The 23,641-nt window shown below is 51.7% G+C and overlaps 5 protein-coding genes across 6 annotated transcripts; 4 read left to right on the forward strand and 1 right to left on the reverse strand.

The window, feature by feature from the left end:
- The first annotated feature begins 3,866 nt into the window (after positions 1–3,866).
- LOC100834549 (subtilisin-like protease SBT1.7) lies at positions 3,867–6,724 on the forward strand. The gene has a single exon (XM_003559032.4). The coding sequence runs from the start codon at positions 4,089–4,091 to the stop codon at positions 6,387–6,389; it is 2,301 nt and encodes a 766-aa protein (XP_003559080.1). The 5' UTR covers positions 3,867–4,088; the 3' UTR covers positions 6,390–6,724.
- A 1,944-nt stretch (positions 6,725–8,668) lies between these two features.
- LOC100838228 (pentatricopeptide repeat-containing protein At1g77360, mitochondrial) lies at positions 8,669–11,375 on the reverse strand. Its single transcript, XM_003559042.4, has 2 exons — positions 9,680–11,375; positions 8,669–9,521 (listed from the first exon to the last, which is right to left on the reverse strand). Exon 1 carries the CDS (start codon positions 11,156–11,158, stop codon positions 9,698–9,700), a length of 1,461 nt encoding a protein of 486 aa, XP_003559090.1. The 5' UTR covers positions 11,159–11,375; the 3' UTR covers positions 8,669–9,521; positions 9,680–9,697.
- Positions 11,376–11,468: 93 nt separating this feature from the next.
- LOC100840055 (protein arginine N-methyltransferase 2) lies at positions 11,469–14,899 on the forward strand. Its single transcript, XM_003559048.3, has 2 exons — positions 11,469–12,220; positions 14,413–14,899. Exons 1-2 carry the CDS (start codon positions 11,518–11,520, stop codon positions 14,724–14,726), a joined length of 1,017 nt encoding a protein of 338 aa, XP_003559096.1. The 5' UTR covers positions 11,469–11,517; the 3' UTR covers positions 14,727–14,899.
- Positions 14,900–17,213: 2,314 nt separating this feature from the next.
- LOC100842489 (probable protein phosphatase 2C 34) lies at positions 17,214–19,744 on the forward strand. 2 transcript variants are annotated; one of them, XM_003559056.4, is made up of 4 exons: positions 17,214–17,747; positions 17,874–18,241; positions 18,748–18,984; positions 19,131–19,744. In XM_003559056.4, the coding sequence occupies exons 1-4, from the start codon at positions 17,489–17,491 to the stop codon at positions 19,404–19,406; spliced, it is 1,140 nt and encodes a 379-aa protein (XP_003559104.1). In that variant the 5' UTR covers positions 17,214–17,488; the 3' UTR covers positions 19,407–19,744. The 2 variants fall into 2 exon arrangements, with proteins under 2 accessions (XP_003559104.1, XP_024312921.1); XM_024457153.1 differs by having other exon boundaries at positions 17,724–17,747; positions 17,870–18,241.
- Positions 19,745–20,159: 415 nt separating this feature from the next.
- On the forward strand, positions 20,160–22,215 carry LOC100845539 (upstream activation factor subunit UAF30). The gene is made up of 2 exons (XM_003559064.3): positions 20,160–20,685; positions 21,817–22,215. The coding sequence occupies exons 1-2, from the start codon at positions 20,395–20,397 to the stop codon at positions 21,940–21,942; spliced, it is 417 nt and encodes a 138-aa protein (XP_003559112.1). The 5' UTR covers positions 20,160–20,394; the 3' UTR covers positions 21,943–22,215.
- The last annotated feature ends 1,426 nt before the right edge of the window (positions 22,216–23,641 follow it).

A 23,641-nucleotide genomic window follows, 5' to 3' on the forward strand; every position in this document is an offset into this window, starting at 1 on the left:
CTTATTTGGGCCGTCAGAAAGGCTGGATCAGGTGGCCCGGACGCGATTGTGATCCCGATGTTCTTTTTTATTCATTGGACAGTTATTCATTGGCAATAAGAGTTACACCGCTTGGTCTAGACTTTAGACCTACACGGTAACGCCGAGTTAGAGATATTCACCCACATCGTTAGCTAATCGTTTTTCCTCCTCTCATGACTCAATCACCGTGGCGTTTAATAATAATGAAGCCTTGCCACGTAACCGGACTAGCTTGCTCCCGCTGAAAACCTATTGTCAGGATTTTGTCAACAAAAAACTTGTCGTCACATAAAATTCTAGCTTAGAGAAGAGACGCTGCCTGAACCTAGACTAAGGGCATCTCTAGCAGATCCCAACGTGGTCGATCCGAACTCCGTATTCGGTTTTGGACCAAAAACCGTGCGGAACAAATCCTCCAAACCAACCCGACCCGCAAAATGCGTCTCGATTTACCCCCAAAACTAGCCAAGCGGTCACGTATGTGCCTACTTGCCGGCCGTTTTCGGTGTCCACCCCCACTCCCTCGCTGCCCAAATCCGCCGCCAAACCCTACCCAGCCGCCCAAATTCACCGCCCTTTCTCCTTCTTCTCCAACTTTGGCAACCTAGCTTTTGTCCCACCGACCCAATGGTGCACTCCGTAGGCTCGTGGGGGTCCGCCGGTCGCCGTACACCTTCTCCACGCGGGCAGGGAAGCCCTAGAGGCGGCCGCGGGAGAGGGGACGATCATGAGGCGGCACGTCGTCGTTCTATCGGGGCTTGGCGGCTCGTTGCCCGTAAATGGGAGAACCACCGCTTTACGAGCCGCGATACCGAGCGCCGGTACCAGGCTTATCTGGCGAAAGAAGCAGCACCGGCGGTGGGGACTTGGGCCGGCCCACACGGCAGGCGCACACCGCATCGGGAGGAGCACGAGTCCTCTCGTGCGGCCGTTCTCGACCCTTCCCTCGACAAAAGCCCTTGCAGCGCCGGCCTACTAGAAGGAGGCCCTTGAGTTCGTGCAAGCGGTGGTGGACAGCCACGTCACCAAAGACAAAGAGGGTTGCCGCCGCCGACAGAAGGACGACGAGGACCAGACCTCCAACGCGCGATTGAAGAGTCCAAGGAGAAAGGGGACACGTCGGTGCCTGCCAGGGAGCTCATCTCGGATGATGAGGAGGCGTCGGGGAGACAGTGCCGACGATGAGAAGACAGAGCCGGCGGTGACAACAAGGACCTTTTGTTTTTTGGGTTTAACTCATCTAGTTTATGTATGTAGTTAAGTTGATGAACTTGTCCTGATGGCTGTTGAGTGTTGTGCAGTTAAGTTAGTTAAGTTGATGAACTTGCTCTGATGGATGTCGATGAACTTGCTAGTTTATAAATTCGTGAGAAGCTTTTTAAAAAAAATTCAGTTCTCGGTTCGGTTTTTGTTTTGCAGTAGGTTTTTCTGAGCTGCATTTTCGTATTTAAATTGATCCTAATTCAGATCAGTCAGATGTGGTTGCTCCAGCACGGGAGATTCGCACTCATCGCTTAAGCCACCCCGGCGTTATTGGACTCGTTCACATGGAACTTGTCCCATACGGCGCTAGTATAATTTTTTTCAACATTTTGTTCGGACGAAGGCGAATTCGACACGTTTGCATAGTGCAGATACCATCACCGTCCGTAAACTTCCCCCACATGCGTTCCGAGAAATCCTGGATCGGCGCCACATTACCCGTGTCGTCTGCCTCTCCTGACTGCATTATCCGTTTACCAGCACGGACCAAAAAGGCCACACGCGATCCACAGCGCACACCGGGGTACTCCACGCCGCTCTTTTTAGGCTGCCGCGCGCACCGTGTGAGCCCGCTGCCGTATTGCCCCCCACACGCGCTCGCTGCAGTACACAGTACAAGCGGCAGCAGCGTGGCCGTGCAAACAGCGTGGCAGAGAAAAGGCCGAGCAAAACAGCAGCCGAGCACTACTGACACAACACCACTGCCGCCCCCGCTCTCCCCCTCGGAGCGCGAGCTCGCCCTGACCACCGCCGCGTGACCTGTGCCCCATGCCCTGCGAGCACGCAGACCCGACCACACGACACGACCTCCCTCCGTAGTCCGGAGCGCACCGTGCCGTCCACTCCGGTCCCGTGCGAGACTGCGAGTGATCCAGGCCGGGCCACAGGGCGATGCGAACAAGAGTACCACAAAGCGAGGCTGCTCGTGCTCGTCCTCTGGCTCTCTCCCCACACCGGAAGGCGCCGTCCGCCGCGTTCGCACGGGAGCTACTATCGACTTTTGACGCGGCCACCGGCTGTGGTCCACGGCTGCCCGTGCCGAGCTATTACTTCGGCCGAAAATAGTACTATTTTTTTCCGTTCCATAACATTAGTCACGCATGCATTTCTATATTTTCAATTTAGCTAACTAAATATAAATTAAATAATTAAAAAATATCATTAAAAAGTTCTTTCGGTAATAAATCTAATGGCGTATTTTTTATTAAGAAACATACATATTTAATTAATCAAATTGAGGATATAAGAATACATGCGTGCCTCGTGTCACGACAAGGAGGGAGCAGTAGTAGCACCACTTTGTCCTGCGGGTAAGCTGCCAGGAATGAATGCGGTTGCTGTGATAGGAGCCGAAACCGCACAACTGTCTTCCAAGCGGAAAATCGCCGGAACGGAGGCTGAAAACAGAAACAACGCTTCCGGATTTTTGCACGAGGCATGACGCCGAGACGCCCCCATGCTCATTTAACAGTCTTGATAGAACCGAGCAAGCAAACAGACTGCCGGAGTGTTTCCACGAAATGGCCAGCTTTTTCCAATACCGGCAAGGGAAGGGAGAAGTGCAACTTTTTTTCACGCTCGAGTGCTCTACTGATCTAAAAACCCTCAGCAAGGAAGAGATTTCTGCGGATTGAGCGTGATCTCTCCTTCTTTCTTTGTTCGACAGCTCGAGCGTGATCTCTCTTTTTGAGACGCGACTCCTGCAACGGTCGGCAAACTCAAGCGGGCCGACGTACGTTTGGGCTCGCTCACACAAGGCCCGGTCCACCCCTACGTGCCCAGGGCCCAGGCCGACAAGCCACATCGTCTCTCTCTTCTTTTCCCGTCCACACCGCATCGCATACTCTTCACTCCACACTCAAAGTTCACAAAAGAGCAGAAGAACCGTGGCGGGGCACACGGCCGGAGCACTGCTGTACAACGCACACGATTCCGAATACGTGAACAGCAACGCGGCTAAGCAAAGCATAACAGACTTTCGGTCACGAGTTGATTCGTTGAGGGGCCGATGAGGACAAAGCAGTTTCGAATTTCCATAGCCTTAGCCCTTAGCTGAGCAGGCTCGTTGTCTCTCCTAGGCTACAATCTATCATGGGTTCAGACAAGAGGAATCCTTGTATGTTAGCTCGAATATATACAGCCATTGCCATCATCCAAAGCCAAGTTGGCCACACCGTCACCTACAATAATCGTCGAGCTGCCACTGACGGGGCCCCAAGCGAGGAGCCGTCAACATCATTGCTACGCCCTACGGAACATAATCCTACTCCCCACACATGCACCAGGACATCATTTCTTTGTTAATAAAGCTAGTAGGAGTATAATGTTTTCTTTAAGCTAAAGTATTGGGAGAAGATCACCGCAGCTATAGGAGCATTTTGATATGTTTTAATCACACCAAAACTTACCTGGTCCCGTGGGGGAAGGCAGTTATAAAAATCGGATGGGTGCAACTGTTCTTGACCGCTGTTGGACCAGCAAACACTTTCACAGTCTGCAAAGCAGGCATCTTTTGCCCTGGAACGGTCATGTGGTGCTGGTGACGACGCTGCTAAACCAAAACATAAAAGAGGCCAAGCCATGTGCGGCTACTCAGCTCAGCTCAGCTAGCAGCAAACAGAGCTCACTCGTCTCTCCCTTTCTCACTCGCCACTTCGTCTCCCTCACCTCGCTTCTGAAGAGCTACAGTGTCGATCCATCTGTTTCCTTGTCTTGTTGCAATCATTTCGCTATCTTGTTCATTCTATAAATACACTGCTCCCCGTCCCATCTCACTGCCGGGGAACACTTCCAGCTCCGTCACGATGTGGTGCCATGGCAAGAGATCTGCGATCTTCGCCGTGGCCGTCGCCGCGGCCATTGTGGCATCGGCGGCGGCGGCCGTGCGGGATGACCTGAGGACGTACATCGTCCACATGTCGCATTCCGCCATGCCGGACGGCTTCGCGGAGCACGGCGACTGGTACGCGTCGTCGCTGCAGTCGGTGTCCGACTCCGCCGCCGTGCTCTACACCTACGACACGCTTCTCCACGGCTACTCCGCCCGGCTGACGCGCGCCGAGGCCGAGGCCCTGGAGGCGCAGCCCGGCGTGCTCCTCGTGAACCCGGAGACGCGTTACGAGCTGCACACAACCCGGACCCCGGAGTTCCTGGGCCTCGACGGGCGCACGGACGCGCTGTTCCCGCAGTCGGGCACTGCCAGCGACGTCGTCGTGGGCGTGCTGGACACCGGCGTGTGGCCCGAGAGGGCGAGCTACGACGACGCCGGGTTCGGCCCCGTGCCGACGGGGTGGAAGGGCAAGTGCGAGGAGGGCAACGACTTCAACGCCTCGGCCTGCAACAAGAAGCTCATCGGCGCCAGGTTCTTCCTGACGGGGTACGAGGCGTCCAAGGGCCCCGTGGACGTGTCCAAGGAGTCGCGCTCGCCGAGGGACAACGACGGGCACGGCACGCACACGTCCAGCACGGCGGCTGGCTCCGCCGTGCGCGGCGCCGACCTGCTCGGGTACGCGTCCGGGACGGCCAAGGGCATGGCGCCCCGCGCGCGCGTGGCAACCTACAAGGTGTGCTGGGTCGGCGGCTGCTTCAGCTCCGACATCCTGAAGGGCATGGAGGTCGCGGTGGCCGACGGCGTCGACGTGCTCTCCCTCTCCCTCGGCGGCGGCACGTCGGACTACTACCGCGACAGCATCGCGGTGGGGGCTTTCAGCGCCATGGAGAAGGGCATCTTCGTGTCCTGCTCCGCGGGGAACGCCGGGCCGGGCGCGGCGTCGCTGACGAACGGCGCGCCATGGATCACCACCGTGGGCGCGGGCACGCTCGATCGCGACTTCCCCGCCCACGTCACCCTCGGCAACGGCAAGAACTACACGGGCGTCTCCCTCTACAGCGGCAAGCAGCTGCCCACCACGCCGGTGCCGTTCGTCTACGCCGGGAACGCGTCCAACAGCAGCATGGGCGCGCTCTGCATGACCGGCAGCCTCATCCCGGAGAAGGTCGCGGGCAAGATCGTGCTCTGCGACCGCGGCACCAACGCCAGGGTCCAGAAGGGGTTCGTCGTCAAGGACGCCGGCGGTGCCGGCATGGTGCTCGCCAACACAGCCGCCAACGGCGAGGAGCTCGTCGCCGACGCGCACATCCTCCCGGGCTCCGGAGTGGGGGAGAAGGCCGGCAACGCCATGAGGACCTACGCGTCGTCAGATCCGAACCCGACCGCTAACATAGTGTTCGCCGGAACCAAGGTTGGGATCCAGCCGTCTCCCGTCGTGGCAGCCTTCTCGTCAAGGGGGCCAAACACCGTGACGCCGGGCGTCCTGAAACCGGACTTGATCGCCCCAGGGGTGAACATCCTTGCGGCATGGTCGGGATCCATCGGCCCGTCGGGGATCGCCGGCGACAACCGGCGCTCCAGCTTCAACATCATATCGGGGACCTCCATGTCATGCCCGCACGTGAGCGGGCTGGCGGCGCTGCTCCGGTCGGCGCACCAGGACTGGACCCCCGCCGCCATCCGGTCGGCGCTGATGACCACGGCGTACACGGTGTACCCCAACGGCAACTACAACAACGGCATCCTGGACGTGGCCACGGGCCGTCCGGCCACGCCGCTGGACATCGGTGCCGGCCACGTGGACCCCAGCAAGGCGGTGGACCCGGGCCTGGTGTACGACATCACGGCCGCCGACTACGTCGACTTCCTCTGCGCCATCAACTACGGGCCGGCGCAGGTCGCGGCGCTCGCCAAGCACTCAACGGCGGACAGGTGCAGCGCGAACCGGACATACGCGGTGACCGCGCTCAACTACCCGTCGTTCTCGGTCACGTTACCGGCCGCCGGCGGCGCGGAGAAGCACACGCGGACGGTGACCAACGTCGGGCAGCCCGGGACGTACAAGGTGACGGCCAGCGCCGCGGCGGGCGGCACGCCGGTGAGCGTGTCGGTGGAGCCGTCGACGCTGAGCTTCACCAAGGCCGGGGAGAAGAAGAGCTACACGGTGAGCTTCGCGGCGGGCGGGAAGCCGTCGGGCACCAACGGGTTCGGCCGGCTCGTCTGGTCCAGCGACCACCACGTCGTCGCCAGCCCCATCGTGGTGACGTGGACCTGATCATTACCGGCGGTAGCGTAAATGTGTATTGCTTCTAGCGAGACCTGTGATATGAGGAGGCCGAAACGCGGCGGGACAGCAATGGCGCGCGCCATTCTCGATCGGAAGCCCAAGAGATTTTCGGAGAGTGTTAACAAATGTGTATCTGTCAATTACGTAGTAGCGTGTTGATTTTACTGATTTGTCGTTCCATTTCACGCTCTGCCTAGTTAAGCGGCAGCTATCGGAGATTCGGAGCTGTGGCAATGTGTTGGATAACTTGGCATAGAATCTTTGTGTGTTAGCGAAAGGCGAGTGAATTGAGTAATTGATTCAGTTGAGTTTCCAAAAAAGAAGCAATCGATCTATTTGGGTGACCCCTAAACAGAGCGGATTTAAAGGATAACGGGCCAACAAATCGTACTCCAGTACCGCTAGTACTAAATCAATGCCTCCGGTGACACATGTCTCCGCATTTTGTGCACCATTCCAAGAAACATGTTCCCCGTGGAAACCAAATCAATCCTTTCCTTTTCCACGAATGGATGCTAAATGTTATGCCTCTGTTTGTCTTCCCCATGCGGAGGAATATGAATATTATCCCATTTTACTGACCATGATAGGACTAGAGCAGTGGATAATGAGATTAGCTGGCCACGACGCCGCTCGATCACCGAGTCCAGGAGTGAACCACAAGCGAAATGAAGGAGTTGACTGGAGCATCCAAAACCGTGATCGGTCTCGCCATGCTGCGTGTCCCCGCCACCGTATTTACCATCGCGGCGTGCATGCGGCCATCATTATTCATTCCGGACTCGCTCAACATCGACCGATTCGATGGATTGCTACCGCATTGAATTCCGCCCCGTAGGTAACGCAGCAGTTGATGGGAAATCCCTTGCCTTTCCTTCGCTGGATGGTTGTACTGTACCACCGTCGTCCCAGTCCCAGCATTTGCTGCACCTCCACGGACGGCGAGCCCTCGGATCACATGCGTGTCCGTGCGGTGGTCACACGGGCTGCTGCACAGCCTTCATTCACGGTACGGGATGGGGATCCTAGATATTTCCCGAGATCCTTTTTCTACTCCGAAACGCGTGGTTTCATTCCCTACGTCCATTCGCCGCGGGCGGTGAGAAGGGCGATCGAGTCGAGAATCGCGTGAGAGAGCTGCTGCAGTTTTGTGTGCTTCTGTGACCCCGAGCTGAAAGACTTGGGACGGCCCAATCGCGACGCCCTCCGAGCCATGCGAAACCTATGAAAAAGGAACCTCCCATGGGTGTTCGCTCAACATGGCACAATCTAAACCGTACGGCTTGCACGAATGTTGGCTGGAGCTGCCTGCTGTGATTTTGCATGTACCACCTGTTCATGTCATATCGCTCCAAAATTTCCAAACTAATTTGCGGTGTCAGCTGTGCCGTCGTCCTTCACCTGACTAGCCGTTGGAGTGAGCTCCTCCTGCCTGCGTCGGAAAGGGTGAGAGCGGTGCGGCGAGCGGACCGACGTACTAGGGGCAGGGCATGTCGGTATGGGCCAGCCGGTCGGGCAGGTGGTGAGCACAACAGCCAAAACCCGCCTCGTCTCGTATCGCGGCGCCGAATTTAAAATAGCACACACTCGCCCGTGTCCTTTGGCGGTGTCCGGCGGCCCGCACATCGCTCGTCGCGTACGTGATCCTCCGTCCCGTAGCGTGGGCGCGTAGCGGTGCCATTATTTTTGCCCGTCTAATCTCCTTTATACCTTTGCCTCGGGAGCAGGCGGGGCAACTGGGTGCTGCACGGTGCCAATGCCCATGTATCGCTCCGAGAGAATTCCAAGGAGACCTGCGTCTGTGACGAGTAATTACAGCCGGAGGAAGTATCATTGCTGACTTGTTCGTCAATACATGACGCTTAGCAGGAAATCTGCACGTTGGCAGTCGTTTAACACGGCACTAGAAATTCCCCTAGCAATTTCAGATGTTGCACACATCATGTGGAAGAGTCTAAAAAGAGCACATGAAACAGGAGATGGACATAAACCAATTCAAGAGTTCAGTCAAATCGAGCTATAGTCTATATGAGCTTTTGACATTGTTAGATGTGGTCAAGCTCAGCCTCATGCTATCATATGATCATATCATCATGATCAAACCCTGACGAGTTCCAGTGTAAGATTTATAACCGGCAAATTTAAACCCCTCAGGTAGAATTAATTTGCATCTACATGTTGCTAGAACGTACAGTAGACCACAGCATCGCACTAACACAACATTTTAATAATCCACTTTTCGAGTTAGTACTTTGGTGCAAACCATGTGCAGAACAACAGACCAGCAATTGTCCTTCTGTGTTTTTTTGCTTCATGTATAAGCGAAATTGTTTATAGCTGTCTGGCCAGTTGCATTCTCAAGAATTGGCCAGTTGCAACTAATAATTCAGTAACTGATTTCACGACAAAAGTAAACTAGAAAAGGAAAATTATGCATGCAAAAAAATTCTACCAGAACCCATCTTCCTTGATGTCACCTCTGTTTTCTGAATTCAAGTCATATACTAAAACCTGGTCTCGATAATTTCCTTTGACCTCCCATTCATTGCCTCACTTGGTAGTGCACAACTCTTCCGACACTGTTTTTCTCATCATTTCATGGACCTCATAGCAAACAAGACCTTTAATAAAAAGTCATTGCAACAAGTGCTCCAACCATTATAATCTAGCAACTCCTCGTTTTTTCTCACTTCATTGCAATTTGCAACAACCCATTGAGATATCTGAGTAGCAGATTTGTGATTCAGCAGGTTCGAATGGAACTCGTGAGTTCAGAACATGGATCCTGGCTTACACCGGTTCTGGCATGAGACTTGCACCAGACAGCTCCTTTGGGTCGTCGGCCACACATAGTTCACCTCTTTTACATGTCTCAGGTCTCAAGCAAACAACAAGCAGGTTACCGATATGATATCCTCTCATCAGTTGAGTACTTTTGGCACAAATCTTGTGATAGCACGCCAGTGGTATGCATCACGCCAACCGATAGTAGGAATAATTGGGATGTTAATAGCATGCCAGAGATTAGTTGGGCTGCCTGTCATCTTCCAACTGGGGAACACTCACTTCTAAAGCAAAATAGATCTGCATGTGCTGGAGTGGTACATTAAAATGCTGACCCTGAAGCATATCAGAAATGGAGAAACTTAGAAGCAGGTTAACTAACAGTGCACACAAATTAGAAAAACGAAAGAAGTACAGACTATGTCAGTTGGAAAATTGACCCCATGTCAACAAGGTGTACCAGAATACATGACAGAGGATCAAGCAAGTCATACCATTGGAACAGAGAGTGGTCAATCAAACAAAGGCTCCTGTATCAGAATCTTCATTTTGTCAACAAGAAACTCAAGCACGTCCTTCCTTCCTTCCTTCAGGAGAAGCTGCCTTAGCTTGCCAAATGTCGATCCAGGAGGTCTAATGCCCTTCTCTATCATATCTTCAAGCAGCACACAAGCTTGGCTAACCTCACCCTTGTCACACAGTCCATTGATCAGCACAGAAAATGTGTGCATGCTCGGCAAAAACTGCTTCAGCCTCATATATTTCCATACCTTTAGTGCCATCTCTACATTGTCATTCTCACAGAACATCTTTATCATCATGGTGTATGTATCAGAGTCTGGTTGGCAGCGCTTTATCATGCGGCGGAAGACCCTATATGCTTCATCATCCTTTCCAAGGCTAATCAGCTTGTTAAGGATAATGTTCCAGGTCCTTGAGTTCGGGGCAATTCCATGGCCTTCCATGTCATCCATGACTCGAAATGCATTTTCAAATTTTTTCACTTTGCAGAAGGCAGTGACGAGTGCATTATAAACCACAACATCTGGCACAATCCCATCCTTCTCCATATCCAAAAAAGTCGCAACAGCATCCTCGATTCTCATTTCAACGCCGTAAGTATGCACTAGCACACTGTATATGAAGGTTGTTGGCTGGCAGCCCCTGGAGCTCATGTCCTGCACCACAAGGACAGCTTCCTCAACACGGCCTGTCTTGCAAAGCGAATCAACCATGATCCCATATGTGACTATGTCAGGTTGGCAACCTGCATCAAGCATCTCACTGTAGACCTCTCGCATCTTTGGGAGATTGGGTGCTTTCCCCCAGCCCTCAAGCAAAATGCTATAGGTCTTAGCATCAGGGTTGAACCGGCCATTCATCTTATCAAAGATCTCCTGGGCCTTGCGCACATTCTTGGACTTGCACAGCGCACCGAGCAGGCTGTTGAAAGCGGCAAGGTTGGGCACCACTCCATACTTCTCCATGATGTTGAATGTGTAAACAGCTTCATCGAACTTCTGCGCACGAGCATACTTCCGCATTATGATGCCAAACGTCTCGACATTGACTACGCCCTCCCGGCGCATGATGGCAACAACGTCCCACATGAGCTGGTACTGACGGATCTTGGCGAGGGATGCGACCACTGTGTGGTAGGAGCGGATGGTATGGTTGCAGCCCCCACGCTTCTGCTTGCGTGCCCACTCAAAGAACCGATACGCGAGCATGCCAGCATTGTCGAGGCGCTCCAGGACACGCTCGGCAACATCCGGGGTGACACGGAGGTCACTGTGATCGAGCTCAAGCTCTAGCCCGGAGGCCTTCTGGCAGGATATTATGAGCTTGCAGAGGCGTTTGGCGGGGTCGAAGGAGTCCACAGCGACGTCGCTTCCTCCTACACCGCTGGTAAACATTCTAACAAACACCTTGCGTGCCTCCATAGAGGTGTGGCGGGAACAACTCATGGCCATAGGTGGCACGAGAGTAGAGGCGAGGAGCGCAGCCGAACCTGGTCGCAGTGTGTTAAGCACGGTACCTCCACCCTATCTCTCCATACCTTGAGCCATTGGAGGCGAGTTCGAAGCAGTCTGCCGGCGTGGTGAGAGGTGAACAGGTGAACGGGGGAAGGAGGGAGTCGAATAGTCGATCTCGAATTCTCGATCTCGTGCCTAGGCACCTAGCTGCCTGACTGCCTCCTCCTAACGAATTTTGTGAAATCGTGGGCTTAAGTGAAAAGGCCCACTTAAAGAGCCGGCCCACTTCTGCCGACCTTTAGTAACTGTCATCCCAAGGTCAGGCTACCCAGAAGGCCAGAACCTAACCACGAAAAATGGCGGCGGCCCCGGACAGCAAGGCAAAGTCTCCAGAGGAGCTCCTATGTGCGGCGGCGGAGTCCGGCAACGCGGAAGCTGTCGCTGACTTACTTTCCTCTGGTGCTGACCCCACGCACTTCGACAGCTCCGGCATGACACCACTCATGCACGCGGCGACCGGTGGCCACGTCGCCGCTTCGCGGCTCCTCCTTGACGCCGGTGCGCCCTGGAACGCACTCTCCCCTTCAGGTCTCTCTGCGGGTGACCTTACCTCGGATCCCGCCACATACGACCTGCTCCTCGACCACGCCCTGCGCTCCGAGCTCATCCTCGGTACCGTTGCCCGCCGCCAAGCGCCCCCAACGGACTCCTCCGACGGGGTCCCGGCCGAGAGCTACCTCGACTCAAGGGTTTCATTCAGCGAGGATCGAGTGATGGATGCAGAGAGCAAGGCGGTTATGATGGAGTGGGAGCGTCCGCTGATGGAGGCGCACGCGCGAGCGGTCTGCACCGGCGCCGGCAAGGTGCTCAACGTGGGCTTCGGGATGGGGCTCGTGGATGAGGCGATACAAAGTTACGAGCCCGAGGAGCACACCATCATCGAGGCCCACCCGGAGGTGTACGCCCGGATGCTCAAGCTCGGGTGGGGCGAGAAGAAGAATGTCAAGATCGTCTTCGGGCGGTGGCAGGACGTGATCCCGCAGCTCGGCTCGTATGACGGTATTACAAAAGCATTCATCTCTGATTCTCTTCTTAAGTACAGTATTGTCATTTTGAGTTTTGAGGCATTGTTTGCTTGCTTGTTTGCGGATAGGAGCCAGTCTGCATAATGTTGGTGTGTTAGATCATGTCCTCCACGCTTGCTCATAATTCATAACAGTGTTAACGCTATGTTCAATGAAAAAAGATGTGCATCATGTGTTTTTCAGGAGAGCTAGTTAGGAACAGAGTATTATCAAGTTGTTCTAAGTTGAAGGCTTGAAGCTACAAATTAACAGAATTTCTGTGGAAACTTTGTAGAGAAGCAATCTGACTTTATTGGTAAAGTAAGGGAAATACCAACAATCGAAGAAACTGAGACGGATATGAATAACAAAGTCACCTGATAAAAGCAAAAGTTACATCGTCTCCAATTCCGGCCTTTACATCTCGGCTTTCCTCCAAGTCTCTGACAAAGAAGTTTGTCTCTTGAATGGTCGCAAACTTTCGTATTGTGAAGTTCGTTCACTTTTCCCAATCTTAATGAATTAGGGAGAGCCTGCTTTTCTCGTAAATTTTTTTGGCTAAAGGTTGAAAGCTACAATTTGGTTGAGTTTCTATGGAATTTCCGTCTCTTTGATGATCACAAAAGGACGATAAGAGTTGGATGTACCAAGGTTACTTGAGATGATAATCAGATGAGTTTCTTTTTTCTTTTTCAAAAGCTCTGCTTCTCAAGAGGTTATGCAAATGGTACTGATGTAACCAATCTTCATTTACTCCATATGGTAGTTCCTCGTATCTTGTGGTGATGCACTATGGAATTTATAGGACCTGCCTATGTTAAGGTGGCATGCCTTAAAGGGGCGCTAAAACACTTCTTGTGCATTAGAGTTTATTTTGTGCTCTGGAAAATAAGTGATTTGCAAGCATAGTGTATAGTGAAAAAATCAGTCTTGAGATCTCAAAAGAAATCCATGTAGTTAATTCTTCATCTTATGGTTGCTACGAGTATGTATCTACATAATCCGTTGCTAAAGGGTTGTATGGTACACCTTCACAAGCCTGTAAGGATTATGATGGGAATAAATTGTTCACGTCATGAGGAAGCCCTGTCCCCGTATTCAATATCTTTGCAATATGATTTATAGAGTAATTATTTTCTGTATTTTTTATTGCTGGAAAAAAATTACTGGAATGAAATCAGTGCTATAGTGGAACCTTGTTTGAACATTTTGTAAATCATAATTTTCATCTTTGAGTATCATAAACCTGTTTAATACTTCAGTTTCTTACAAGGGTTGGCCACAATGAGGAGTATATGGGAAGAATATACTGTGTATTTTATGTTTAGCGAACTGGTTTGGTGCTTTTGGATCTTATGGTCGCAAGCAAGAGAAGTATCTACCAGGATGGTGTGGAATTAGATGCATCTTTTTGCACTGTATTTTTCATATCTTTTTTATCAGCGGAAGTAGCTATATCTTGAAGGTTGTAAATCATACTTGCCATTTATTTTTTTGGTGATTTGGGTGTTCAGTAAGAAATTGGAATAAATCACATATTAGTTGCAAGACTCATGGTCGTTATATTTTCTTGAACAGTTACCGAATTGTGAGCACTAAAGTAAATGCTTTCTCTCTTTGAAATCAAGTGTTGAATATGTCAAACCATGGCCGCTTTATTTTCTGGATAACTTTGCTGAATTGTCAGCACTGCAAGTAAAACTTTATCTCTTTGAAATTAAGTCTTGAATATGTCAAACCATGCGTTGTTTGTCTTTTTACCTACACACATGCAGAGCTTTCTTTCCTTGGATCGTTTGACATAATCAAAGGAACAATGAGAAAGGAACCTATAAGCAACTGAAAGTTGATGTTTGATATGAGGGATAAAAGTATTATTCAACTTGTGAACCAGATAACAACCTCTTTCTGGTTTGTCCAGCAGGAATCTCAGTATTTCATTGTCACTGACAAGTATGAATCTGTACCGAGAATGGAATATTCCAACCAGATAATTAAATCTTCCTCATTCACACTCCAGCAGTTAATTACATGTTTCATAAGCTAATAGATTTTCCATCTAAAATTTTAGGTAGTTACGATATTATAAAATGTCTTTGCTAGTTTACTTGAATGACTACTGATAGTAAACCTCAACAGGCTACATCTTTGCAGACTCCTTTTAATGGCATCTGTTGGCGTGCACAGGTATATTTTTTGACACATACGGAGAATACTACGAGGACATGAGGGAGTTCCATGAACATCTTCCTAAGCTACTGAAGCCCGGAGGAGTGTATTCATACTTCAACGGCCTATGTGGTGATAATGCGTTCTTCCATGCGGTGTACTGCCAGCTTGTCGCGCTAGAGTTGGCGAACCTCGGGTATTCGACACAGTTCATCCCTCTGCCAGTCAAAGATTGCCTCTCGGAGAAAATATGGGAAGGCGTGAAGCAGAAATACTGGCAACTGGACACGTATTATCTCCCTGTTTGCCAAGAGGAGACAGAATCAGAGTAGAACTAGTGGGGTAATTTGCATTAGCAGTTCTCACTAGCTGTTTGCTGCTACATTTGTAGGTTCAGGCAATGCTTCAGAGTTACAGACGAGGTTTCAGGGACTGAAACTTTCTTTCGGCATGTTGCTTGCTGATTGTGATCAATGAAAGAACTCCCGTTTTAGACGCTTGGAAAGTTTGTCTTGTTTTTTCTTGCAGTGAATTTTCTTATCATGTTCGAGATATGATCTGACGCTTAAAGATCAATCTAGGCTGCTAGGGTATCATCTCGGAACACTCTGCATCAGCGCGGCGGTCATTCAAACCTTCAATTCCGGATAAACGAAACGAGCCACAAATCAGCGGTTTCCCGTGATCCGACCCCGGAACGCTGGGTGCTTTACTGCTTTTTCCAACGTTCTGGACGTTGCGGTCAATGAAAAACCTCCTTGTCGAAATTTGGTTCTCCGGCATGGATTTTACCGTGTTCGAGATGCAGCCCCCGAATTTCCAATGCCAACTGCTGACCGGCGACACTGTCAGCAGCATCAGTTACGGCGCTGACGCTTACAGATTAAGCTACTAGGATAATATAATAACTGGATAAGGATATCGTCCCGCACTCTTGCAATTCCACCATTGCGCGTCAGCGCAGCGGCCACGCAACCTTCGAAAACGAGCCCGCGGTTTCCCGTGATCCGGGGCCTGAAAACGCTGGGCCTTTTCCAACGTTCTGGACGGTATCAACGACCCGAATTGCCCAGCTAGTCATCAGTCAAACGATACCACTGCTGTCTACCACCCACCTGCGTGCAAACATTCCTTGGACTCGTGACTCGTGAGTCGCCGCCCGCCGCCCGGGACTAGGACGCGGTTCGTTTGGTGCGAGCGGCACGGCTACCGGGTGTACTAACAACAAACACCTCCGTTCCTTCCCGTGACGAGGCCGGTCGACCTCGAGGACTTTCGGGGGACGTCCTTTTCCTCCCCGGCCGGTCCAAAAGGGGATTCGTATTCGTTTAAATGAATGCCCACGACAATTCGTGTCGCCCCACACGGAGTATACATCGTACAGCGACGGTCCAAATCACAGTACGTTGCCGTGGAGACAGTGCGCCACGCATGCCCTTGACCTGTTCTCACGGGTTCCCCCCCCCCGCCCGTGCTCGCCTAAGACCGTTTGAGCACCGATCCCACGACGCCTTTTCCGCATTTCGCCTTGGATGGCAAGTTGTTTGTGCTCTCGTTGCATTCTCCGTCTCCCCGTGCGGCGAGAGAGCGAGGCCTGCTTCGAGAAAGAATCGAAGTCGAACGGAACGGATGTGGATCCACCGCACCGAGCACGGTCTCGCTCGGAAAGAAGATGTGAAACAAACCACCGAGGATTCGAGCAACAAACCGGGGCGGGCTCGGTGGAGTGGCGGAACCCACAGGTCGGGCGTTCGCGCTTCGCTTTTTTCTCGAAGGATCGGAGCGCGGTCGGCAGCTATTCTGTCGCGTCGTGGCCCTCCTCGGATTCCGCCACGTAAAAATATCTGCTGCACGATTCGCCCGCCTATCAGGGGGCGGAAAGTCCACTTATCATCGACAGCTGTCCGCGATTAAGTAAAGCTGCTAGCACCAGTAATAAGTGCGAGCACTCACCTGCGAGCTCGTCTACTCCCGTCATACCCGCAGTAGTAGTACTTTTCTATTTGACGATTTTGTATTGAAGTGCAGCCGTTGATTTATCTATTGCGTGCAGGGATGATTCCTTGATTCCTTGGCAACGCAGTGTTCAGTCAGAAATCGGAGAATTTTGTTTACTTGGAGACTGACGGAGAACCACAGAGAGAGGAAAGTGCACGCTCAAATTGTGATATTTTTTCCAACTTTTCCGTGATGCACCTGTACACTAGTCCCACCCAAGTTTCTTTTGCCTTTTTCTTTCCTCCTTTTCGTGCTGAGCACACACCAGTATACCCTGTTTCTCACTCACCGCTCTTTCAACCCCAGTTCGTTGAGCCTTTGACGATCTGTACCCAGTCTCTTTAATGCACCACCTCCTAAATTTCGTTGCTAATAGTATACATATCTCGCATCGCGATCATCCTACAGCCTTATCTTCTCCATACACGTCGGCGGTATTGTTGTCGCCACCTCGCCGCTTCTCCCTTGCGTTGCGTGCGCTACATGGTCTCCCAAGCAAACGTACAACCGCTGCAAACTTGGCAAGGCTCCAGACTTGCCGAGCCCCAAAATCGTGACGCACCCCTGTTTGCGGCAAGTGTCATTATGATATTAGGTAAGTATTAAGATAGGATGGGAGTAGAGTACGTTAAGATTAAGAATGTGAATAGAGAAATGGAGGCGATAGCGGCAACTACCTATCACCGGTACCAGGTCCACCGATGGATCACGAGCCCACCTGTCTGAAACCAACAAAACAAGCCGGAAAAAAAACAAACCCTATAGAAGGGCAAAGTCAAATCATCCAATCCCATAAAGCGACACCTCACGAGATAACCACCGTAGACTCTCTCTGCCGCTGCCGCTGCCCTTTCCCCCTTCTCCTCCTCCTTCTCGGCTGCCTGCAGCCCACCCCGCACCAACGCGCTTTTCCCCCCGCACCGAGCGCCCCTAGGATTACTTAACCTAACCCCTTCCCCAACCAAGGCCTCAATTCCATTCTCATTTCCAATTTCCCTTTCCTTCCCCAGAGCAGCGAGACGACGACGAGAGGACGGAGGAGTGAAGCGCGAGAGAGGAGGAAGAGGGGAAAGGCGTTTTAGATCTCGTGGTGAGGATGTTGAGGGCTGTCGCGAGGTGCTGCGGGCACTGGCCGCCGGGTGCGGCGGCGGCGGACGGCATGCTGTGGCAGACGGAGCTGCGGCCGCACGCGGCGGGGGAGTTCTCCATGGCGGCCGCGCAGGCCAACCTCATCATGGAGGACCAGGCGCAGGTGCTCGCCTCCCCGGCAGCCACGCTCGTCGGCGTCTACGACGGCCACGGCGGGCCCGACGCCTCTCGCTTCCTCCGCTCCAGCCTCTTCCCCCATGTCCAACGTAAGACTTGCGCTTCTCTTTCTCTGAGCCTTTTTTTGGGGGGGTTCAATTTTCTGCCGATTTCTCGGGGTGGTTGTGCGTGCGGTACTAATTTTGTGATCCTTTCGTGGTGGGCGGCAAAGGCAGGCTTCGCGAAGGAGCAGGGGGGCATGAGCACGGAGGTGATCCGGAGGGCGTTCGGCGCGGCGGAGGACGAGTTCCTGCAGCAGGTGAGGCAGGCCTGGCCGAAGCGGCCGCGGATGGCGGCCGTGGGCTCCTGCTGCCTGCTCGGGGCCATATCCGGTGACACGCTGTTCGTGGCGAACCTCGGCGACTCCCGCGCTGTTCTCGGCCGTCGCGTGGTCGGGGGCACTGTGGCCGTCGCCGAGCGGCTCTCTACCGATCATAACGTGGCTTCCGAAGAGGTCCGGATGGAGGTCACCTCACAAAACCCAGACGACGGCCAGATCGTGGTGCACACCAGAGGGGCGTGGAGAGTGAAGGGGATAATTCAGGTGAGACTGCGCTGAGGAACTGAAGATTCCTTTCCCGTTGATTAATCTGACGCGTCACTGAACAATTGGGGGCAAAGACCGTTTATTGCTGTTAGAATCTGCAACTTTTGGTGTGTTACGTTAGATTTTGGTAGTGTTATGCACATTCAGATATGTTATACGAGTACTTGTAGTGAAACCATACAAGAGAATCAGAGTTCCTTAACTCGCATTCATTCTTGTACTTACAAATTTGCAAGTATCCTGGATCGCGTCTTTTGGTTGCGAACTAACACTTTTGATTACAAGCAATTTATATTTGGAGGGCTAGTGTAGTTTCATTGTTTGATCATTTATAGTTGTTCCTTGTGATCATCACTCCTCAGTTCTGCACTATGATTTGGAATTATCACTCCTTTTGTTAGGCTCTTAGAAGAATTTATGATGCTTATTATGAAGCTCAATAGAAGCAAAGCTAGGAGAGGTAGCATGATCTAATGTTTTATTCTTGTACCACCATCAATCAGGTATCCAGATCCATTGGGGATGTCTACTTGAAGAAACAGGAATATAGCATGGACCCCTTATTCCGGCAAATCGGCCCTGTTATTGCGTTGAAGAGACCTGCTCTTAGTGCTGAACCACAAATTCAGGTTCGCAAGCTGAAACCAACTGACCTGTTTCTGATATTTGCATCAGACGGTCTCTGGGAGCATCTTAGCGATGATGATGCTGTGCAAATTGTCTTCAAGAATCCAAGAACGGTAAGTTCTGATTTGACATTAACAACATTTGATCTTGGCATCGTGTGGGGGTGTTTCTCCATGTATGATTGAACTTGTGGGGGTGTTTCTCCATGTATGATTGAACTGTTAGACAAATTAAATGACAAAGGTTATGTCGTGTGCAGGGAATTGCAAACCGATTAGTACGGGCTGCTTTGAAGGAAGCCACCAAGAAGAGAGAGGTCAGTCTGCATGATCTGAAGACGATAGAGAAAGGAGTGAGGCGCCATTTCCACGACGACATCAGCGTCGTCGTGGTCTATCTTGACCGGCACCGCGGGCGCCGTCACACCAGGGTCGTGGACTCGAGCAGCAACTGCACTAGCGCCCCCGTCGACATCTACTCCTCCAACTCCGGCAAATCTGCACAGTCACTGCAAGCTTACCGTGACTCCGGTTAGTAGACCGGATGGCCAGCAAGCTTTAAACTGTCTCCGGGTGGTAAACGTTAGAGTTGCAGATCAGCAACGCAAACTGCAACCGCAAGCATCCCAAAAAAACGCGGAATGTACATAAATAGTGCGGGCGCGTTGGATTTTGATGCCGGAGGGGATAGTTTTTTCTTCTTCTTTTACTTGTGTAATCGCAGATTTTTTGTTTGTTCGTCTCTGCTTAACCAGCAGTTAGCCTGTGAATTAGAGCGGGCAAGTTAATCTAGCAGTATGTCATACTGAAAGCAGGTTCCAAAATCTGTCAACTTCCTTATCCCTTTGGATAGTTTGGTCTCGTACTTGCTATCGCTGATTCCTTTGCTTATCGATCTGACCTTGTGGAATCACATTCGCGTAGATGAAAGGCAAACCAAGCATTCCGGGAGTGGTCTGTCTAGTCATTCTGTTGGTTATGCACTTATGCTTGCATCGCTCGTGGAGTCGTGGCATCGTTCGCTCTTATCCCTTTTGTCGGAGGTCAAGGAAAAAGGCAAATTCTAAACGATGCAGTAGTGTCGACCGTCTCGCTTTTCTTCGTGCTGAACCACTCACTGCCAAGAGAGCTGATCCAGGTAGGTATGTCGTCCCTTCTGACCTAATCGCAATGCCAACACCAAGTTATCCGTGTAGAGCATCGTCATTCGGCTCCCAAACGTCTACAAGACAGTACCCGGAAGATAAAGTTATATACCTTCCTGATGACGTACTTGCATCAAACAGACAGGCAGTATTTTCACGATTCGCCAGCCAAATACCGTCTTCTCTCTTGGAACACGGGATCACGATGCAAGGCGTCTCTGGTTGACAATATTGCAGATTTCCTGTGAGCCTGTGACAGGTGAAGCTTCCCGTTGCGCACACCGTGTCTCTGGTCTCTGCTCTAAACCTTCAAAACCTCCGGTTCCCCAGCCATTATCCAAAGAGAAACCCCGTCGAAGCGACTGAAGAGAAACCCCAAATGGCGACCCCTTCCATGCTCAGCTTCTTCTCCCCGCTGGTCCTCCTCCGCCCGGCCTCCCTCGCCCCGCCGCGCCGCGCGGCGCCCGCCTCCTCCGCCATCTCCGTGCGCGCCGCCGCCGCCTCGTCCAAGTCCCCGGCAGCCGCGGCCCCGAAGAAGAGGGCGGCGACTGGCATCACGATGCCGCGGCCCGTGTCCCCGGCGCTGCAGGCGGTGGTGGGCGCCTCCGAGGTCCCGCGCACCGAGGCCATCAAGCGCCTCTGGGCCTACATCAAGCAGAACAACCTCCAGGTATCCAAGCAAAACCCCAAACCCTAGGTGTGTCAGTATGCGTTGTTCGTTTGGCGTAGTTGATATGGATGTGAAAGATGGAGTAAGACGGGATCTGTGATATGGATGGCTTGGCGTTTTACATTGTCGAACAGGAGAAACAAATCTGAGATTTTTCGTTCAGAGTTGGTGTGAAATTGCAGTTCACGTAATGCTGCATTTCCCCTAGTTTACTGCCGCAGTGCTGCATTTTTCCTGTACCATGGGATGTAGCGATCCACTATAAAATGAGAACGCCGTTTACATGGTGAATGGTTCTGACCTCTTAGAACATCCTGTCGTGTTGTTGTGTTACTGGTATGCAACATTAGAGTTCTGGTGATGCATGTACATTTTGCTTGCTCTTGTTTGACGGTAGCTCAAACAAATGTGTGATTTATAACTGTTCGCGGTAAGAATAAAATTATTTAGCTGGCAGGATTTTGCTTATACACATCGCATATAGCTGTTAGTGCAGCGGAATAGTTAGGTATACGACACTTGAAGTCAACTCCAAGCAACACAGATTAAAAGAATGAGGCAATCCAATGGTGCAGGTGGTTTGTCGTACGAAGATTGGATGGAAATTGTTTTATGCATAGCATCGCACTTACTGGAGTGTATGAAGGAGGGTCCTATGAGCTAGAATGCTAGATCATTGACTTTGTGATGCTAAAATAGGCAATGGTGACTTGGTGAGTCTGACACTCTCTTAGGTGACTGGATTGCCTGCTTTATTTATTGACAGAAAGATCATATGGAGTATTTAGCAAATTCTTTATTCTCGGTGCTAAAAAGGCAGAGTGCTTGGATGATTTGATTATGACTCTTAGTCTAATCTAGTTGGAAATTGAAACACAGGCGTTCCATATCTTTGGGATCCAAGTCACCTCACACGTTTATTTGGGTAAAGTAGGGTTGGAATTTTCATCCTCTGACGTGAAGCTATACTGGGTGGATTGTAGAAACTAGAAATTACAGCAATTCCCCAAATGTGAGGGGGTTTGCAGTAAACTTAGTAACGTGCTAACGATGTCGCATGTAAACTGGAGTAGTATTTACAGGCCCCATTTACAACTGCAAATCTCATTCTTTCTTTTGTCATGTTTCTAGGACCCTATGGACAAGAAGGTCATCGTTTGCGACCAGAAGCTGAAAGCCCTGTTCGCTGGTCGGGAGCGCGTCGGATTCCTTGAGATTGCCAAACTTCTGAACCCACACTTTGTGAAGGCTCCTTGAAGACGGCCCTCTTCCATGGAGTTGAGTTAGCCTAGCATAGATGGTTTCTACTTTCTGGTGGTGTGTTGAGGATGCGTTAGGTTCGTTTTGTTGGCCCAAGTTGGCTCAACTCCTCTCTCTCTCTCTCCGCAGACAGTGTTAGTGTTCCTTTGGCAGTAACAACCTGGAACCTCTTAGCAGCTTTAAGCTTGTACTAGTATGCTTGAAAATTACTCGTAGCAAGTGGTGTGTCCTGGAATCTCAGCGTGCCAAGTTCATGCACCTTCTGTTGCAGCGCATGTGTGCCGTTGCTTCCAGTTTCTCCCTCTATATATATATGTATGTCTGTGATAGTTCGACGCGCGTTGCTGGAATGTACAGTATGTGATGCACAACTACGGCGGCTGGTCGGGCTCCTCGTCTTCCGGTTGTGCGTCGATCCGCCGTGTGCTGCGTGGCCGATCGAATGGCAGATCCATCAATCCGGCCATGCAATCAGTTGGGCCAGATGAGAGTACGGGCTGGGATTCTTGGCTTGGTCTTGCAGATGGCCCCCTTCTGGACTCGGGGGGAAAAAAAGGAGTCGTTCAGTATCGATCGGCACATATGACTTCCGGCTCGAGCGTTCAGAAGGCGCCAGATTTATCGATTTCTGACGAGTGTAGAGCATGGGCACAACTTCGCAAGAAAAGAAAAAAGGTAGAACCTAGCTAGAAGTGGTACTAAACGGATTGACAATCCGAGGCACGTTATAATATCGGCACACGACCCAAAAGCCCATGAATGAAATTCCCAAAGTCGGCGCTAGAAAAACAAAGTCAGCGTGCAAATGTGCGTGTGGGAGTGTCGCCTGCACCTTGGTACGCGTGGTGGAGCTAGGGATCGAGTACGTGCACACACTCGGCAGTACTCCCTTCTTTACATAAGAATTCTTGTTGCTGTTAATAAAACAGCGACGGAAAGTAGAGACACGCGATTACGCGGTCCCTTTGGCGGGTGAGTACGAGGCCAGGGGGAACCGCGTCCCGGTCGTGGCCACCACGCGGATCCCACACCGCCGTCACGTCTCTTTCTTTCCTCATCGCCAAAGCCTACGCGCCCGTGCCTCCGTGTCCTGACGCGGTCACGCGCGGGGCAGTAGATTCGGTCGACCGCGGCCCGCTGCGATGTGTCCAAACGAGGAACAAACAACAACAAACAGAGGCCGAGCCGAAGCGAGAACAGCTTGGCTGCAGTGAGCTCAAAATTTTGCCTCGTGGTTACGAGGATCGATGGACTGAAGCAGCTGTCCATGGCTTGCATTGCAAGGACGGCATGCATCATGCATGCTCCTTTCGGTAACTTGGTTTTTACTTGTACGGCGCAGCATCATGCCACCCCATGCATGTGTGGCGTGCCGGCCTTCATCTGTGCATCGACCTGTATGTCTATCCGCGTGGTAATTCCTGGGTCCCTGCCTTTTCTGCTACGTCCATCTCTTGCACGCCAAATATACACGCCCCACTCGTTCGTTCGCGACGGTTTGATCAAGGCTTTTGGTTAAGAAGCTAGTGCTTTTTTATTTTTTTGAGGGGAATTAAGAAGCTACTGCTGTGGTTGGCAGTTCTGCCGGCCGGGCCGGGGGAGCATGGCATTCACTGGCACGGTGGCACCCTCTTCGTAACAGTTTCCGATAGAGCAACACGGAAGATGCCGACTGCCGAGGCGTGGACCGTGGAGG

The sequence above is a fragment of the Brachypodium distachyon genome, chromosome 1, assembly GCF_000005505.3.
Source record: "Brachypodium distachyon strain Bd21 chromosome 1, Brachypodium_distachyon_v3.0, whole genome shotgun sequence".
NCBI lineage: Eukaryota > Viridiplantae > Streptophyta > Magnoliopsida > Poales > Poaceae > Brachypodium > Brachypodium distachyon.

Bases quoted from the DNA above. Each gene is read 5' to 3' on its own strand.
- LOC100834549 (XM_003559032.4), top strand. From the start codon at position 4,089: ATGTGGTGCCATGGCAAGAGATCTGCGATCTTCGCCGTGGCCGTCGCC.
- LOC100838228 (XM_003559042.4), bottom strand. From the start codon at position 11,158: ATGGCCATGAGTTGTTCCCGCCACACCTCTATGGAGGCACGCAAGGTG.
- LOC100840055 (XM_003559048.3), top strand. From the start codon at position 11,518: ATGGCGGCGGCCCCGGACAGCAAGGCAAAGTCTCCAGAGGAGCTCCTA. The intron at 12,221-14,412 runs GTATTACAAAAG...TGGCGTGCACAG, and splicing joins GCAGCTCGGCTCGTATGACG to GTATATTTTTTGACACATAC.
- LOC100842489 (XM_003559056.4), top strand. From the start codon at position 17,489: ATGTTGAGGGCTGTCGCGAGGTGCTGCGGGCACTGGCCGCCGGGTGCG. The intron at 18,242-18,747 runs GTGAGACTGCGC...ACCATCAATCAG, and splicing joins GAGTGAAGGGGATAATTCAG to GTATCCAGATCCATTGGGGA. The intron at 18,985-19,130 runs GTAAGTTCTGAT...TGTCGTGTGCAG, and splicing joins TCTTCAAGAATCCAAGAACG to GGAATTGCAAACCGATTAGT.
- LOC100845539 (XM_003559064.3), top strand. From the start codon at position 20,395: ATGGCGACCCCTTCCATGCTCAGCTTCTTCTCCCCGCTGGTCCTCCTC. The intron at 20,686-21,816 runs GTATCCAAGCAA...TCATGTTTCTAG, and splicing joins TCAAGCAGAACAACCTCCAG to GACCCTATGGACAAGAAGGT.